The 19,887-nt window shown below is 36.7% G+C and overlaps 1 protein-coding gene across 15 annotated transcripts in view; it reads right to left on the bottom strand.

Annotated features, from left to right (window-relative positions):
• Positions 1–2,304: 2,304 nt before the first annotated feature.
• The window catches only part of KIAA0586 (KIAA0586 ortholog), a 168,245-nt gene continuing 150,662 nt past the window's right edge, over positions 2,305–19,887 (bottom strand). For all 15 annotated transcript variants that reach the window (XM_077122509.1, XM_077122499.1, XM_077122498.1 and 12 more), the window contains 2 exons: positions 15,216–15,281; positions 2,305–2,608 (listed from right to left, as the gene is read on the bottom strand). In XM_077122509.1, the coding sequence (XP_076978624.1) occupies positions 2,454–2,608; positions 15,216–15,281 (221 nt within the window). In that variant the 3' untranslated portion in view covers positions 2,305–2,453. The remainder of the gene's footprint in view (positions 2,609–15,215; positions 15,282–19,887) is intronic.

The raw sequence follows: 19,887 nt of genomic DNA on the forward strand, positions 1-19,887 counted from the left end.
GGGCTTCTTTGACTTGTATATTTATGTCCTTTATGAAGGTTGGGAAGTTTTCCCCCATTATAGCCTCAGTTAATCTGCTTAGCCCTTTAATCCTCTCTTCTCCGCATGCATGGGCCTGGGAGTGCTGTAAATGGATGCACTGAGTTCAGGAAGGGTGGGGTGAGGCTGCGTGACACTATGGGCAGGGGGCAGGGGTAGCCTAGGTATAGAGGTTAGTGCCTGCAACTTTTATGCACTGGCAACAGCCTGCCGGGAACAGGGAAAGGAAGGTAGTGCTCAGGAGGAGTGTAGGAGAGGTGGGTTGGGCTGCATTTGGGGTGGGGGTGGGGGGCAGGTATGTCCACTGGAGGCTGGTGGGGTGGGGGTGCCTCGAGGACAGAGAATGGGAACAGGTGATGGGGTTCAGGTGCCTGAGATGTGGGTGAGCCACTGGACACAGGGCTGCGCTGGTGAGGGTAGTGCACCCAAGGAACACGGCCTGGCTTATTTTCCTAGTCCCAAGTTCCCATCCGTGCACTACCACAGGCTCTGCAGCTCCGTGCCTCCGTGCCAGGCTCCAGCTTTCTGCCTCTCAGTTCCTCAGCCTCTGCCAGGGCTGCCACATGTGGTGCAGAAGGCTCTCCCAGGTCAGCTGCACTCCCAAATTGCCACCTCAGTTGCCCTCCTTCTCCCCAACTCTTTAAACAATTTAAAAATAGTTCACACACTATTTTGCATGGTTTTTGCACTTTAAAAATCTATCTCAGAGATAATTCCATATCAATACATAAACTATTTTTATTTCTTTCTTTTTTGGAACCACATGGTATTCCACTGTAACATCATTTATTTAATCAGCTGCTTGTTGATAGGTATTAGGTTGATTTCAATTCTTTGCTGTTATAAACAATCACAAGTACATAATTTTGTAAGTGTATATAGATGATTTTATCTGTAGGATAAATTTTTAGATGTTAAAAGTCACGCCCTTGGGAAAATTCAACTTCCCCATTTGGAGAAGGCCTGATATTCTTGCAAGCAGTGAGGACAAAAAATGTTTATTTGGTACAAAATTTATATTTTGACCAGTGCATTTCCTAATATAACTTATATGAACAGGTTAATTGAACACCATAAGTACACGGAACCTTAAACAGGGCATGAGATTTTGTAGGCTTGTCCAGTGTGGTGCTCCAATAAATCCCAGAGTGATTTGAACAGTGAATAAAGAAATATTTGCAAAGTTTCCTTGGGGGAATGGCGAGAAAGGGGGAAAATTCAACCTCCCCATTTGGAGAATTCCTGATATTCTCGCAAGCAGTGGAGACAATCAAATCAATTGGCCAAGCCCTCAATCTTGGGGTTAGTTCATATGAAACTTATTCCTGCAAAGGATAGGCTAAGCCTACTTAAAATTAGAACTAAGAGTTACCCCCAGAGAACCTCTTTTGTTGCTCAGACGTGGCCCCTCTCTCAGCCAACACAGCAAGCAAACTCACTGCCCTTCCCCTCTCTATGTGGGACATGACACCCAGGGGTGTAAACCTCCCTAGCAACATGGGACAGAAATCCTAGAATGAGCTGGGACTCAGCATCAATGGATTGAGAAAACCTTCTCGATTGAAAGGGGGAAGAGAGAAATGAGACAAAGTAAAGTGTCAGTGGCTGAGAGATTTCAAACAGAGTTGAGAGGTTATCCTGGAGGATATTCTTACGCATTATATAGATATCCCCTTTTTAGTTTAAGGTGTATTAGAGAGGCTAGAAGGAAGTGCCTGAAACTGTAGAGCTGTGTTCCAGTAGCCAAGTTTCTTTAAGATGATTGCATAATGATGTAGCTTTTGCAAAGTGACTGTGGGATTGTGAAAACCTTGTTCTGATCCTCCTTTTATCTGCGGTATGGACAGATGAGTAAAAAATATGGATTAAAAATAAACAAATAATAGGGGGAACAAATGTTAAAATAAATTGGGTAGAGGGAAATACTAGTGGTCAATGAGAGGGAGTGGTAAGGGGTGTGGGATGTACGAGTTTTTTCTTTTTATTTCTTGCTCTAGAGTGATGCAAACGTTCTAAGAAATGTACATGGTGATGAATATACAACTATGTGATGATATTGTGAGCCACTGATTGCACACCAAGTAGGGAATGTTCATATATAAAGAATGTTAGTGTTTGCATGTTCTTTGGTTTTATCAATAAAAATTAAAAAAAAAAAAAAAGGCATGTCCTTCCACAGTTCATGCTGCTTCAAGGAAACAACTTATAGACAGACTCATAATGTTTTATATTTAAATTATTTTATTCAAAAATTTTATACTAAAATATGCTTTCATTTTGCTACAAAAACTAGAAATGGTTTTTGGGAATAAGCTCAAAGACCAAAGGAGTTTGAGTGATGGTTTTATGCCAAAGTAAAATGACCTCAAAACCAGCGGCATGTATAGGTATGAAAGTGCTTGCTCACTTCCTGGTCAGAAGGTATCGGCTCCTGAGGAATCCATGTCACCCTGTACCGTGCTCATGATGCTCGGAGACTGAGAACGGTCCTCAAGGTTCACAGAGGGCAGCGTCACAGACATCTGGGCTGGGGCTGCCTGTGAAGTGAAGAGTGGTACTGCTTTACCACCTGCAAAAAAGGAAAAACTCAGTCAGCTCAACAAGCATATCATGTGTATTTATGTGCTCTAAAATTTCCTATATAATACGGGGAAATCAAAACAAGGATTGTTCATGAGGTAATTCCATTTCTCAAGGTGCTGAGAACTTGTCAGAGAGATAAAATATATCTTTCTGCTTTCCTACCCCCACCCCTAGTCAGACAGAGACAACATTTTAAAAGTATTCAAGTAAAAAAAAAAAAAGGATTCAAGTGCCAAAAGTGTGCCTGTACAACTTCTTTAATAAAAAATAAGTTAAAAAAAAAAACCAACAGCTGTGGTATAGATGATAAATGGTGGGTAAGACTGAGCAGGGTTAAGAGGGTAAGAACAGGGCGGGCCACGGTGGCTCTGCAGGTAAGAGTGCTTGCCTGCCATGCCCAAGGACCTGGGTTTGATTCCCGGTGCCTGCCCATGTAAAAAAAAAAGAGGGTAAGAACACAGTCTCTAAAGTTCACACCGAGCCCCTAACTGGCTGTGTGACTTTTAGGAGGTTATTTTACCACTCAGAAATTCAGTTCTCTCATGTCATCTTGCAGAATGTTGGAAGATGAAATAATAGCTATAAAGGGCTCAACAAGTGAGTCGCTATCACACTAAATGATGGTTACTATTACTATCATTACCATCAATTAGATAAAAACAATCTCATCATTCTAAAATAAAGAGTTTGCTGTTAGTTACAGAAAGAACATTTTTTTTTAAAAGGAGGAAAGACATAAGCCAGGTACATTTGAAGACAAGGGTTGCCCATTTACAAGGCACTTCGCTCTTCCTCCTACTCCTAAAACTGGATCTTCAACTCAGGACCATGTAATTAATAATCATTTACTGCGTGCCTAAGGGGGCTGCACTGGGGTTAAAAGAACTGATAAAATGGAAGTAATGTCAAAGCAAAAAACCATCGAAGTGGGTCAAATATCACTGACTTCAACTTTAGAAAGCATATTTCTCTTTAAAATAGTCTTTGCTTCATTATTGCTACATTGTACTAAATATGGCAAACAAACAAACAAACAAACAAAAAAACCCCACCAAAAAACAACAACCTTCCACTTCAAGGATCAGGAACAGGGAGGCAACACAGAAGCTGGCTGGTGATTAAGGGGATAAAATTTGGGATGAAGAATTTATTAATATGCTAAAAAAATCCAGAATTTTCTATATAGCTAGAGGCTTATACCCTAACTCAGTTCTCTAAATTTAAGGTAAATTGCCTAAGAATATAAAGAATGTCATCTACTAAGTATTATTTAAAACAACAAAAAATCTTCATTTCAAATTTTCATGGATTTATTATATATAACAAAGAATAATAGGTACTTTAAAAATATTTTACCATGATACTGGCATAAAGATAGAAGCACTGACCAATGGAATAGAATCGAGAGTGCAGAAATAGACCACCGAATTTATGGTCAACTGATTTCTGACAAGGCCCCAATTCCTCTGAACTGGGACAAAATAGTCTTTTCAATAATTGGGCATGGAAGAACTCGATATCAATAGCCAAGAGAATGAAGGAGGACCCCTATCTTACACCCTACACAAAAATTAGCTCAAAGTAGATCAAGCACCTAAATGTAAGAACTAGCACCATAAATCTTCTAGAAGGAAATGTAGGGAAACATCTTCAAGGCCTAGCAATAGGAGGTAGCTTCCTAAACTTTATACCCAAAGCACAAGCAACAAAAGAAAAAGCACATAAATGGGAGCTCGTCAAAATCAAATGCGTCTGCACCTCAAAAGACTTTTCCAAAAGAGGCAGCCAACTCAATGGGAGAAAGCATTTGGAAATGGCATATCAAACGAAGGTTTGATTTCCTGTATATACAAAGAAATCATACAACTTAACAACAAAAGAACAAATAACCCAATTATAAAATGGGCTAAAGATATGAATAGGCATTTTTCTGAAGAGCAAATACAGATGACTCAAAAGCACATGAAGAGATGCTCATTTTCATTGGCTATAAGGGAAATGCAGATCAAGACCACAATGAGATACCACCTCACACCTATAAGAATGGCTGCTATTAAACAGGCAGGAAACTACAAATGTTGGAGAGGATGTGGAGAAACTGGGACACTTAAGCATTACTGGTGGGAATGCACAATGGTGCAACCACTATGGAAGACTGTTTGGTGGTTCCTTAGGAAACTAAATATCGAGTTGTCCTATGACCCAGCAATAGCTCTACTTGGTATATACCCAGAAGAGCTGAAAGCAACAACGCAAACAGAATTTGCACACTGATGTTCATAGCAGCATTATTCACAATCGCCAAAAGAAGAAAACAAACCAAAAGCCCATTAACAGACGAGTGGATCAACAAGATGTGGTATACATATGGTGGAATATTATGCAGCTACAAGACAAAATGATATCCTGAAGCACAGGACAAGATGGATGAGCCTTGAGGACATAATGCTGAGTGAAATTAGCCAGACACAAAAGAATAGATACTGTATGATTCCACTTTTCTGACCAGCATGAAGGTATATTCAGAGGCTTATAATATGGAATATAGGGGACTTAGAGATACACAGAAGTAAGGGAAAAGATAGGAGGTTCTCTAGTGGGTCTTTAAGTAATATTACCATATTGAAGATGAACAAGATGGAAAGGGGGTGTATAGACCTATGTGCCCCACTGATTAACTGAAATATGAATTAGTTCTCACAAAAATTACTTCAAAGATATGATTCTTGTACAAAAAGTGTTTAAGTCTAGTTTACAGGGGGAATACTGCTATTGCATGCTATGAGCTATGTTCAAAAGGAAACCATCGGCACTACTATAGCAACAGCAGAAGTAGACAATGGGGGGGAGGGACAAGAGTTAAGAGGAGGTTTAGATTTCCTATTTGGCGAGGGTGCGTTTACTGGTTTTCTTTCTCTTGGGAACAATGAAATTATCTAAAATTTAGAATGTTTATGGACTGTGGACTTTGAGCCCTCTACATGATACCCTATGAATGCCTGTAGCTAAAGAATGCACTGAAGGAGAAGTAGCTTGGTGAACGATGGTGTATACTTATGAATGAAGGTTGTGTTGCTACAAAAACGAACAAAGTCAAGAGGCATGCAACGATGTGAATGAACATGTGAGACACTTGGTGAGACAAAATAAGCCACGAACAAAAAAAACAACAATGGTATGGTCACCTTTAGAAAATGCTTATAAAAAAACAGGGGCCTATATTGTAAGCTTTTAGAGGAGACACATTAAGTCCGAAGTGGTGATTATTATTTCTGGATTCTGAGAGGCTGTTTTATATATACAACCCGATATTTAGAGATAAGAATGAAGCTAAACAGGTTGTGTTTAAAGTAATTCAGAACATAGGGGTAAGGAAGACAGCGTCTATATTTTAGAACCACACATACTCTTTCAGACCAATGGAAGAAAGTTTTATTTCCTCTGGAGCTGAAATTTTCTGTAGTGCATAATCTAATTCAAGCTATCTGTGTAGCTCGTTTGAACAACTGAAACACAGGAAGCATAGAATAAGAAAGAGGTCCTTTATCTGGTATAGATTATTGTAATGTCTGGAAACATCCTAGAGTATATTAAGCAGATAATCAAAAAGTACTGGCAAAGTCCCCTGAGGGACAGGAGAAAGAATATGGAACTACTAAATCTTACCATCAGGGAATGCCCTGATACTGTGCCAAACTTTAGGGACATTCAAATCAATAGGCACTGCCCTTGATCCTGAGGCTTACTCTTGTGAAGCTTATGTAGGTAGTGCAGAAGCTCAGACTACCTATAGGCATGTTTAAGAGTTACTTTTGGAGGACCTCTTTTGTTGCTCAGATGTGGCCTCAGTCTCATTAAGCCCAACTCTGCAAGTGAAATTATTGCCCTCCCCACTATGTAGGACATGACACCCAGGGGTGAAAGTCTCCCTGGAGACATGGGAGATGACTCCCAGGGATGAATCCAGACCTGGTACCATGGGATCAACAATTACATCCTGACCAAAAGGGGGAAAAGAAGTGTAAATAATGAAGTTATCAACGGCAAAGAGAGTTCAAATAGAGTCAAGAGGTTATTCTGGAGGTTGCTCTTACGCAAGCTTCAATTGGACCTTGCTACTTACCATAACCTGTTAACCTCCAACCAGGTCCATTCCAGCCAATCTTAAAGAACACTTAGGGCAATATACAAGGTTTTACAAGGGTTCCAAGCACTAGAGTAACTTTCCAGGGACCTACAGCCTCCAGATGGGTCCTTGGTCCAGACGGGTCCTGAAACCTAGCCCAGCCTCTCCAGAACAGCAGACAGTTCCATCTCCCTACCCCACATTAGTGACAGACCCTTCCAATATAAAAAATTTAGGATTGCCATAGTCCAAACATCCCTAAAGAGAGATATGGAAAGATCAAAGGTGATGGTGGAGTTATACAGAGAAGACAGGATTTAACAAATGAATATGAATGCTGAATCATTAAACTGATATCTCTTTTAGGCTCTAGTATTTCAGAGGAGCTAGAAGTAAAATTGTGAAATTGTAACCCATGTCAAACTCTGAAATATTTTCTACAACTAATTGTGGTGCTGTGCTTTGAAATTTGTAGCTTTCTTGCATATATATTATTTTTCACAAAAAAAAGAAGGAAAAAAAGTCGATTGTGATGATAAAAAAATATTTAAGCCCTCTAGCCTCCTATATTCTGGAGCAACTAGAAGGAAAAATATGAGAGGATGGTATGGTAGCCCATGACAAACTCTGACATCTGTCCTGTAACTACTTGTTGAAGATTGCTTTGAAAACTATTGCTTTTTTATTTCTTTGCTTTGTATGTATGTTATATTATACAATAAAAAAAGTTAAAATAAATAAATTACCTTAATCTTAAGGACAACTCTTAGTCAATAGTTATAGTAATTGTTCTAAAACCTGTTTATGTTTTCCAAGTAGTTTATACCAGAAGAAGGGAGGAATTTTCCATTAAGTTTTTACAGGGAAAACAGTTAAGTAGACAGTTTTGGAAATTTCAGTGACGACTCCATCACAGCCGTCCAAAATAATTAGAATCTTGTAAAAGGTAAATTCTTTCATAGTAGTCTTCATGGAACATAAGCATTATTTAAATATTCTTACATTTTGTAAAGCCATAATGTTGTCAATACAAAATAACCAAAAGAAACACCCAACCTCAGAGCTTAAATTGTCAATATTAGTAAGTCTAACAAAGACTTTTTTAATATGTCATTTCTTTTTATTACTTTGTTTTCTTTTCAGTAAAAGAAGGCTGAGAAATAAGACGTGGCATAATCATAGCAACATTCCAAACAGTAATCACACTATAAGCATTTAAGAAGAATATTACTATTATGCTGATCAGAGCTTGGTACTTCTCGTGTGGATTAGAAAATTCAGAATGATATCAAATTACAGACTGTCTTAGGTGTACATAAAAATCTTGAACAACTGAATTTTTAAATACTTGACTAAAATGCTTTTCAAATTCTTGCAGTGATTTTATGGTATAAATAAAATGGTTACTTTTAAAGGCAATAATTCAGTAATTCTTTTATCAGTCTAAAGAGAAAATCCAATTTTGACTGCAGTTGCATTTAGTCTATCAGTGTCGTAATAGCCACTGTTTAGTTTATTGGCATTCTTACTAATCAATAATAAAACATTTTTCTAGCTCTTGTATGAGGTATTAAATATATGGAAGACTTATTTAGCATGTCTTCAAGGAACAGGCCATTTTATAAAGGTGGAATAGAACATATGTGACACGAAATAAAGATGTTTTATTGTTAAAAAAGTCTTCCTAGAATATAAACATTATTTAAATATTCTTATATTTTATAAAGTCATGATATAGCATATACAAAATAACCAAAAGAAACAAAATCTCAGGGTTTAATTTGTTAATAAAGAAGAAAATGAGCACAGGTAATAACTAAGACCTGGAACAAAGTTAAATTTCGAGTTATAAAATTCAAATATAGCTGCCTTAATTCTTTGAGTTACTTCGCATATCTACCAAATACTCTTCTTTTCCTGCAAGCTAATGTCACAAAACTGCTTTATATTTATCTTCATTTTTCACTATATGCATAAAATTACTGGTTAAATTGCTCAATGATACAACAAGAGCTATAATTATTTTTTTATCTTAAAATTGGTTCCAAGTCTCAAGAAATATATTAAATTCAATCATTGTAAAGGTGTTATTTTTGCCGTTATCGGATTATGATTATAAAGCAATTTAAAATTTGGGAAACATCTTTTCCTCATTATCTTATTTGATCCTAATAGCAGTCTTGGGAAACTGAAAGGTAACCGAGGCACAGAGACCAAGTGGGCTTTTCTAAAAGCACATTCTCACTAATTAAACACTTATTATAGTTTATTGAATGTATGGAGCTAAGATGGGGCTGAGAGGATACAAAGATGAAAAAAGAAATAGCTCTCATCTTCAAGATCATAAGTTAGGAGTAGAGATACACTGGGGCTGAAAAATGAGAGCTAAAAGGTGGTGGAAAGGAGATGAAGGAAGTGAGAACAACAAAATAAAGTCAAGACAAATTTAGTGTGCTAAGGGAACTCTGAGGTGTCTGATGTCAAAGTATTGATTGGATAGGAGGAGTGGTGAGAAATGAGGATGGAGAGGAAGGTCAGGGTCAAGCCCTGTAAATAACGAGGTATCAGAAAGATTTTCAAAAGGGAATAATATGAGCAAATTATTTCAGAAAAGATCATTCTAATAGTTATATGGAGAGTAAGGGCTATACGGAAACAGTCCACATAAGAAGATTCAAGATACTTTAGAGGGAGACTCACGGGGGATACTGGGGTCAGTTATCTGATGAATTTGAATGTCTGCAAGATGTGTGGGTGGACTATTGCAGCAAGTTAACTGGAGTTGAAGATTTCAAAGACTGGAAAGCAGTTTAGCGATATATATAGAATTAGCAGTCAGCTTCACACACATAATTATTCAAACAACGAGAATAGTTGTCTGGGGATAGAGAATGGACTGAAAAGAGAAATGGTGACAGAAACTTGGGGGAATGACAAAAAAGGAAAAGTGAATAAAGAAATGAAAAATGAGATAAATGTCAGAGATAAGCAGAAAGACTCGGGAGAGTGAAGAATCACAAACAGATAGTTTTCAAAACAGACAGTCTAGTGTAATATAACTCAAAATTAGTAGAGCTGAGACTATAACTCACTAGTCTTTGTACTACACCAAATACCTTAATTAACCACAGTAAAAAAACAATAATACTTTTAAAGGTGGTTGAAGGAAAGGAAATTTCATTTAAGCAATATGTAATGTTAGGGGCAGCGAAGAAGGGGATAGTAATGAAGTTTCAGGACTCTAGGATAGGAATCAACCCACCCAGATTATCAGTGTGAAGCTTCTGTGTGGAATCAAGGGAGAAGGATTAAGAGCTTGGACTCTGGAATAGGGCAAAAACTGGGTTCATCCATCCATTCACCTAACAAATATCAATTGAGCAACTACTATGAACCAGGAAAACACAGCAATGAACAAAAGAAAGGTCCCTATCTCATGAGCCTCCCATTCTACTTGGAGAGAGGGTAGGGTGGGGTAGGAAAAGATGATAAGTAAATAAACATATACCACGTCAGTAGTAATAAGTGCTATAAAGAAAAATAGGTAAGGGGTAAGGATAGAGAGTGATGAGAGACTTTGGGAAAGTTACTTCACTTCTCTAAATTCCAAGTCTCCTCACTGATAAAGATAACAGTACCACATGATATCACTTACATGAAATATCTAGAATATACAGGTTCATAGAGATGAAAAGACTACAGGGTATGGGAAGGGGGAGTTGGGATTAGGGAGGTAAAACTTATGAGTTTCTGTTTGGGGTGATGGAAAAGTTTTGGTAATGGATAGAGGTGATGGCAACACAACATTGTGAATGTAACACCAAGGAATCGTAAACTTGAAAGTGAATAAAATGAGAAATGTTATGTTGTACATATGTTATGACAATAAATATTTTTTAAAAAGATACCTGAGGGGGTTTTGTTTTGTTTTGGGGGATGGATGGTCCGGGAAACCTCAGGGGGTTTTGTGAGGCTTAAATGATAATATACATAAAATGCTGGCATAAAGAATGCAATCAAGACCTGTGAGCACTTACTCTTACGTAACAGATAGGCATTGTCCCAAGAGGCACTAACCCTCAGGGTGGGTTGCAAAATGTGATTGAAATAGGGCGGGCCGTGGTGGCTCAGCGGGCAAAGTGCTTGCCTGCTATGCCGGAGGACCTCGGTTCGATTCCCGGCCCCAGCCCATGTAACAAAAAACGGAAAAACAAAATACAATAAAACAAGAAAATGTTTAAAGATGTTTCCCTTCCTTCCTTCCTTCCTTCCTTCTATCCTTCCTTCCTTCTCTCTGTCTTTCCTTTAAAAAAAAAAAAAAAAAAAAAATGTGATTGAAATAAAGGGATAAGAATATTTTACTGAAATGAAATACAGAAAAAAAAATAGAGGTAGCTCTGGAAGCCCTCCAAATAGCTGTACTATTTTTGTTGTTGTTGTTTTAAATTTTTATTAAGAAAAATCAATCAGCATACAACACAAACATTCTTAACGTATGAATATTCCATATTCGGTGTGCAATCAATAGCTCACAATACCATCACATAGTTGCATATTCATCACCATGGTCATTTCTCAGAACATTTACCTCACTCCAGAAAAAGAAATAAAAAGAAAAAAGGAAAAACTCATACATACCATACCCCTTACCCCTCCCTCACACTGACCACTAGTATTTCTCTCTAGTGAAATAAAACATTAAAATGTTTATTTTAACATTTTCCCCCTATTATTTATTTATTTTTATTCATATTTTCACTCATCTGTCCATACCATAGATAAAAGGAACATCAGACACAAGGTTTCACAATCACACAGTCACTTGAAGAGTTATATCATTACACAATCATCTTTTTATTTATTAAACATTCCAACATACAAATACAAACATTCTTACCATATGATCATTCCATTCTACATATATAATCAGTAACTCACAATATCATCACAAAGTTGTATATTCATCATCATGATCATTTCTGAGAACATTTGCATCAATTCAGAAAAAGAAACAAAAAGAAAACAGAAAAAAATTCATACATACCATACCCCTTCCCTTTCATTGATCACTAGCATTTTTTAAAATTTATTTTATTTATTAAACATATCAGCATACAACACAAACATTCTTACCATATGATCATTCCATTCTACATGTATAATCAGAAACTCACAATATCATCACATAGTTGCATATTCATCATCATGATCATTTCTTAGAACATTTGCATCAATTTAGAAAAAGAAACAAAAAGAAAACAGAAAAAAATTCATACATTATGTATTTGCTTTTTTTTTTTGCTTGGGCAGGCACCGGGAATCGAACCTGGGTCTCCAGCATCACAGGCAAGAACTTTGCCTGCTGAGCCGCTGTGGCCTACCAGTTGTGGTATTTTTAACTCCAGTAATTTGTTTTAATCAATGTGTGTGTCAGTAAAATGCACCATCTTATATAAATGTGTTAATGTATATTTTGGGAAGACTTTTTGAAGTGTTCATTTACAAGCTAAATAGCTACTTTTAGAAGTTTTAGAACTTCAAAAGAGAACTGTTTGGGTTGGGAAGGTAAAAAAAGAAAAAAATCAGCATTCATATTTAGTTCACAGTTTAATTTTTTTTAAAGAAAAAAGGTAAAATCTTAATAAATCACTATTAAAGCAAACATAAATCTTCAAACTGTATTAAATGTAGTTTGATGCTCTCAAAGTTTGACTTCTTAAATTTCCACGTCATGTCATTATTCTATGATGTCATTGTTGCAACAGCTGTTTTTAGGTTTCAGGAAAAAAAAAAGAAACTATTTCTTGTTCCATGGGTTTGCAGTATGTCATTTAACCTGGCAAGAGTTTGAAACTGTGGATGCCAGAGAGTTAGATCATGCATTTGAAGCTTCCTAAGACATATTTTAATATAACTTTTAGACATTCAAAATTCCAATTATATGTTTTAAAAATATTTAAAATTCATGAAATGTTATGCTTTAATGTTGGTTTTATAAGGCTAAAAAACAGAAAAGTTAAAACTAATTTGATTCTTAGTGATACATATAATAATACAGAATTTTTAATGTGCATTTAAAATGTTGCTTTACAGTTTTTAAACATATATATAACATAGCTTTCTAAAAGATCCTTATGTTTAGATAATCCATTGCATTAATAGGTTTTAATTCTGGCTCTAATCTTCCAACATTGGTAACCCATTATTTTATCTCTGTTATTTGCTAACTGAGAGGAATTCAAACAAAGCATTAAGTCCTAAAACACCGTGAGACCAGGAGAAAAATGAAGAAAAAGTTTCCTTGGTAGCTCCATAGAGGAGTTCAGCATCTCAAACTCACTTTAAGTTACAAGGGGCACAATTTATGGTAGTCTTCTATAAAATGATAAGTATACTCCCATATACAAGTGAATCATATTCTATGTTGTTTTTCCAGTAATGGTGATGAAATTAATTAGTAGTTCCTCACTAATTGTGGACACCTCTTCCAATTGTTAACTGCAGACACCTTATTCTCCAAAAGCAACTATAAGTCCAGCACTTACTATATTGCACTGTAATTATTTAAGTGCAATAATTATACTTAATTATATTCTGTCCCTTACAATGGACAATACATTCCTTTAGAGCATGGACTGGGACTTACAGTTTTTATCTCCCAGTAACTAGATCCGTGGGTACTTATTGTGACCAATGATATATACCTGGTTAAATCAGTGGCTAGGATTAAGATTTCCCTTTGTTGAGTTTTTATCTGGATCAAAAGAGAAGTGAACACAATTTTGGCCTCATCAGCATAATATTAACCAACTAAGCCAATTGGCTGATTTGTAAGTCTTCATGACTTAGGCATATATCACATTACCATATAAAAAAATTCTTTATGCAGTACCTATAGCTAAGCTGCCCCTATGAATATAGCGGAACAATGCAATGGCTCAAGACTAATCTGACTGAGACCTTTTCTCACCAAAAAGCTCACACCCATTGACCATCCTTACATAAACGACCATTGTTTTAATGTTCCAGGCTTAGTTCAAATGTCACCTTCTCCCAGATTCTTTTGCTAAAAACCTTCTCTGACAAGGTTAATGTCTTCATCTGTGCTCTCAAGCTGCTTTTACATGCCCGCATTTTTGGCAGCACTTACACCATCATGTATTATCATTATTTGCTTGTGAGTCTGTTGTTTCTGTGAAAATATGTGCCCTGCTATGACAGTGGTTTATTTATTTCTGCACCCTACAAAACTGTAGAATAATTTTGGGCATATAATGGGCCTTGAAATGACTGTTGAACCAAATTCACTTTTTACCTTGAGTCCGTGGTTGCTCAAGGCTACTAGCTTGCTTAAATTTATGCTGTCCTCATCGAGCCTTTAAAACCAGCCCTGAGTCCCAGTAATGCAGTTGCTTTCCAGCTACCCGTGAAAATGTTGCAGTATTTCAGCTGTGTTTTATTGAGTTCTTGAAGCATTTTTCCTGGCCACCCTGGGCTCATTCACTCTTGCTTCTTCTGTAAGCAGCTGCTAAGCTATTCTGTTGTAGTCAATACACCACACAAGTTGCAAGCATCTTAGCTTCAGTGCTTGAGAACAAATGCAAGTCTTGATGAAGGAGATTCCTGGTCACTTGATGTTCAGTACATAATATTTTATTTGCCTCTACTTTCCAGAGCTAATTGCTATTAAACATTTCTTTCCTTACTTTCATGTTTAAAAGGGTAATTTAAAATGCTACAATAGGGTAGGCCATGGTGGCTCAGTAGGCAGAGTTCTCGCCCGCCATGCCCAAGACCTGGGTTCAATTCCTGGTGCCTGCCCATGCAAGAAAAAATGTTTAAAAATGTTACAATAGTCTGATCCCCCAAATTTAGACATACCTAGAGTTTTTAATTTACTACTGCTTCTATTTTTAAAGTTAGTTGACAAATGCTTGTTTTAAAATTTATAATTTAAGACAAAAATAAAGCAGCTCCTATAGGAAGAATAAATGTATTGGCAGCTGTAAAAACAACTCCAATTCTTTTTTCTCTAAAAAAGTAATGGTTAATGTGAAAATTTGTTTCTTCTTACACCACATTCCAGCTGCTTCACTTTGTTTAAAACTGACTTCAAAGTTTAAACACTACCTCTCCCAACAAATAACTTCCCCCAGATGGTATTATTTTGAATGCTATCCTCAGTGCTCTCACTACCACACCTGTGGCCTTTTAATTAAACATTTCATAAACTTTCCAAAGGGAAATGAGAGATTTTTTTCTGACCCATAATTTATACTTTTGGAGAGTTTAGTTTGGTGCACAAAGGGTGTTCTATAGCTGGGGTGAGTTTGTAGATATTTTAGAAGAACAAAAAATTGGAGTTAGAATCTCTACTATGCTCATTTTTACAAGAGAAAGAAATCATAAGTAAATGGAAAAATATGATTATCTTGAGATTCAGGAATCTTTAAAGTAAAACTCTTACCTGTAAATAAAGATGTGAGGTATAGACTTGGTTCAACTTGTGTCCGATCCATATCACCTCGTGAAGCTATGTTAAAAGAAAATTCATGATAAAATCAGTTACCCATAGGGAGAAAATCATGATTCATTCCTGTTCATTAAAAAGAACACAAACCACACGCACTCTCACAGTTACTCTCATAAATCTAGGTAAACAGAAGCTTGATGGTGGCCTTAGTGTAAAGGAGGAAGTTAAACAGCTGAATGTTAATGACTTTCAATCGAAAAATACTTTATCTAATGGATTATTATCTTTATGCATCAAAGATGAGGGAAGAGGGAAGTAAAAGGCCAGAAGAAAATATGCTGTTTGTACTAAATAAGAAAACTTACGGGTCAGTTTCTTTCAAAGTTAAAGGTTTATATAGATTCACTTAAGGATTTAATCATTACAAAATACAGTTTTGAAACTCCTTTTTCCCTAGGCCAGCCTGTGGGCATATTACTCAACACAATCTATCTCAAACAACCAATAAAATTGTCAGGGAGCTCAGAAGAGCAATATTCTAATAAACCAAAGCAAAATTTTAATATTAAAATGAAATGGCTCAGGAGAAAAACTCTTTATGTTTAGAGATTATTGGGCAGAGAAAAGCTAAACACCCAAGAGAGAGACCTGTAACACATTTAGTTCTCAGGCCAACAAGATCCCCTGGTACCAAGGGCAGGTGCCTGTGCTAATGGCATTCTGTTCACCTTTGGTCGAGTACTGTGAATTCAACAACACTTCAATACTATTGTTTTAAACAAATCCTTGAGGCAGGAGGATATGGAAGAAAGTCATAATATGGCGTAATCAATGTTTCTTTTACGCATTTCTCTAAAATAAGAATCAGTCATCTCTAAAGCTTCCTTTATTTCAAAACAGTTTCAGGTAGATTTTAGAAAAAGAAAAGATGTTTAAATGAACAAGATTATAAGCATTACATAATTCATTAAATGGAGCAACACACTTGTTCTAGTTTGCTAGCTGCTGGAATGCAATGTACCAGAAACAGAATGGTTTTTAAAAGGGGGAATTTAATCAGTTGCTAGTTTAGCGTTCCAAGGTTGAGAGAATGTCCCAATTAAAACAAGTCTATAGAAATGTCCAATCTAAGGCATCCAGGGAAAGATACCTTGGTTCAAGAAGGTTGATAAAGTTCAGGGTCTCTCTCTCAAGCGAGAAGGCACGTGGCAAACACAGTCAGAATTTCTCTCTCATCTGGAAAGGCACATGGTAAACACGGTGTCATCTGCCAGCTTCTTCTCCTGGCTTCCGGTTTCATGAAACTCCCCGGGAGGCATTTTCCTTCTTCATCTCCAAGGTCACTGGCTGGTGGACTCTCTGCTTCTTGTGGCTAAGTTGTTCTGCTCTGCTCTCTCTGAATCGCTTTTACGCTCCAAAATGTTTCCTCTTTTATAGGACTTCAGAAACTAATCAAGACCCACCCAAATGGGTGGAGACACACCTCAACCTAATTCAGCTTAACAGCCATTCTTGATTAAATCACATCTTCAGGGAGATCTAATTACAGTTCCAAATTTACCGTACGGAATAGAGATTAGAAGAAACGGCTGCCTTTACAAAATGGGATTAGGATTAAAACAAGGCTTTTCTAGGGTCCATACATCATTTCAAACCAGTTGACAAAGAAATCAATGTCACAAATCATTAACAGGAGCTAAAACATATAGCACATACTCCTTTTCCCCACCTCCCAACTTTTTCATACTCTTCTAGTAGGATGTGTCTTTAGATACTGAGAACTCCAAGAAAAATCAGAAAGAATCAGTTCTATTTTTTTCCTATTATTCTTTAAAAGGAAGGAAATATATTTGCTTTTGGAGTTGGATCTTGCTTTGATTCTCGGCTCTGTCATTTATCAGCTGTGTAACCTTGGGCAAGATACATAATTGCTCTGAGTCTCAGGTTTCCTCAAATAAAAATGAGAACAATATTACCTACCTAATTGGGTTGATTATGGATTAAATGAGATAATACATGTAAAGTACCTAGTAAAGTACATCCCACACAGGTACCTAGTAAAGTACATCCCATATGTACACATATGTAGCTATTGTACATTACTGTTGTATTATAAACCTAACATAAAAATCTTCTTAGCCAAAACTGGGGAAGAATCTTCATATCTGCAATGATTTCACCTAACGGTGAAATAAGCCATTATCTTAATAACAGGGTTAGCTATTTATAATTTATTCTTGTAACAAATAGCAGCCTCACATGCAATTATGTGAATGAACCTGCAGAACATTTGGTGAGGCAAAATAAACCAGAAACAAAAGAGTAAATATTGTATGATCTCATTTAGAAATACTTATAAGAAAACTAGGGCATAGATGGTGAACTCTTATAGCAGTTACATTTAGACCAGATTGGTAATTGTTATTTTTGGATTTTGAGGGGCTGTTTTATATATGTATAACCTGGTACTTAGAGATAAAAATAAAGCTGATTAGTCGGGCTTAAGGTAATTTAGAATACAGGGGTAAGGAAAACATTGCCTATATTTTAGAACTTCATCTACTCTGTGAGACCAAAGGAAGAAAGAAAATTTTATGTCTAGAACCGAAATTTTCTGTAGCACATAATCTAACTCAACCTGTCTGGATAGATCATTTACACAATCCAAACACAGGGAGCCCAGAATAAGAATGAGGGCATTTAATCCTGTACATCTTAATGTAATGCCTGGATATATCTCAGAGTATACTGAACAGATAATCAAAAAGTTTTGGCAAAGTCCTTTGAGGGATGGGAGAAAAATGATGGAACTATTAAACTTTACTACTGGGGAAACCCTGGATACTGTGCCAATAATTAGGGACAACCAAGTCAGTAGGCCAAGCCCTTGATCTTGAGGCTTGTTCTTGTGAAGCTTATGTATTGTAATGGAGTTTAGCCTACCTATAGGTAGGCCTAAGAGTCACCTCCAGAGGACCTCTTTTGTTGCTCAGATATGGCCTCACTCTCTCTAGGCCCAACTCTGCAAGTGAAACCATTTTCCTCCCCACTGTGTAGGACATGACATCCGGGGATGAAAGTCTCCCTGGTGGCATGGGAGATGACTCCCAGGGGATGATCCCAGCCCTGGCACCATGGGATCAACAACGTCATTCTGACAAAAAGGGGGAAAAAGTGTAACAAATTAGGTATCAGTGGCTGAGAGAGTTCAAATAGAGTCGAGGGGCTACAGTAGAGGTCACTCTTATGCATGTGTCAGTTAGACATTGCTACCTAGCATAACTTGCCAAACCCCAACCAAAACCATTCCTACCAATCCTAGAGAATACCTTGGGCATTATATAAGATTCAACAGGGTGGGCCACAGTGGCTCAGCAGGCAAGAATGCTTGCCTGCCATGCCAGAGGACCTGGGTTCGATTCCCGGTGCCTGCCCAAGTTAAAAAAAAAAAAACATTCGACAAAGGTTCCATGCACTAGGATAACTTTTCAAAACTTACAACCTCCATATGGGCCCCTGGACTAGATAAGTCCTGAAATACAGAGGGGCCAGCCCTTCCAGAATATTACTATTTCTAATCCCCTATCCCATATTATCAATAGCCCTTTCCAACACGGAAAAGGTCAGGTTTAACAAATGAGTATGATTGCTGAACCATTATATTGATATTTCTGTTGGTCTGTAGTGTCTTAGAGCAGCTGGAAGAAAAAACGAAAAATCATGGAACTGTAACCCATATCAAACTCTTAAATCTGCTGTATAACTACTTGTTAAAGTGTACTTGGAAATTTATTGCTTTTTTGTGTATATATTTTACACTTTAAAAAAGTTAAAAAAATAGCAGCCTCGTAATTCTCACTTGTTGATGATGGAGTTTACTGAAAGGGTGAGTATAGCATTCTGCAATTAAGGATTAAAGTGGTCAGTACAACTAATGACCAGGTCAACACAATTTGAAACTGCTTATCAAGTCTGTAGATTCTTGTGTTCTCTCCTCCTGCTCAGCTGAGTATTATGGAAGAAACATAATACTCACTGGTATTCAATTCCAAGGATGAGAAGAAAGCATTTATAATTATGGGTTCTGTAGATTTCAATAAAAATTTAACTGGATGATATTGACTTAAAATTGAGTAATAAATTATCATTAACATAATTTATCCTTTTATCTTTACTACAGAAAGTAGGCTTGTTACCCCTTATTTAAATATTTAAAGATACCACAACATAAGGAAACAGAATCCAAGGCTGGGAAAGCAGGGGTACCAGTGAGAATGCTTTAAATGAGCACACACAGAGGATACTGGGATTGTACCACTCACACATTATGCTTCCTCCAGACATCCACCTTATTGCAATGTTTAGCTTTTAATTTTAAATAAGCATGCAAAAACTTGTAGCTGTCTGGTGCCAATTTGAACTTAACTGATGTGCTATTAATGGACAAACTTGTAAAACTTGGTATTTAAATATATAAGAACCTGGGCTTTACATATTTGTACTCTTGCTATTTAGTAAATATATATATTTTGATCTGAAAGTTTATCTTTCTGCTCTTTAATGTTATCTTCAGTAAGAATTACTAGTGTATCAATACTTAAATTTTTAAGTCCTCATATTATTTTAAACAAATGATTGATGGCTTATTTAGGAAATCTGCATAGTA

This window comes from Tamandua tetradactyla, chromosome 12 (genome assembly GCF_023851605.1).
Source record: "Tamandua tetradactyla isolate mTamTet1 chromosome 12, mTamTet1.pri, whole genome shotgun sequence".
NCBI classification, from domain to species: Eukaryota; Metazoa; Chordata; class Mammalia; order Pilosa; family Myrmecophagidae; genus Tamandua; species Tamandua tetradactyla.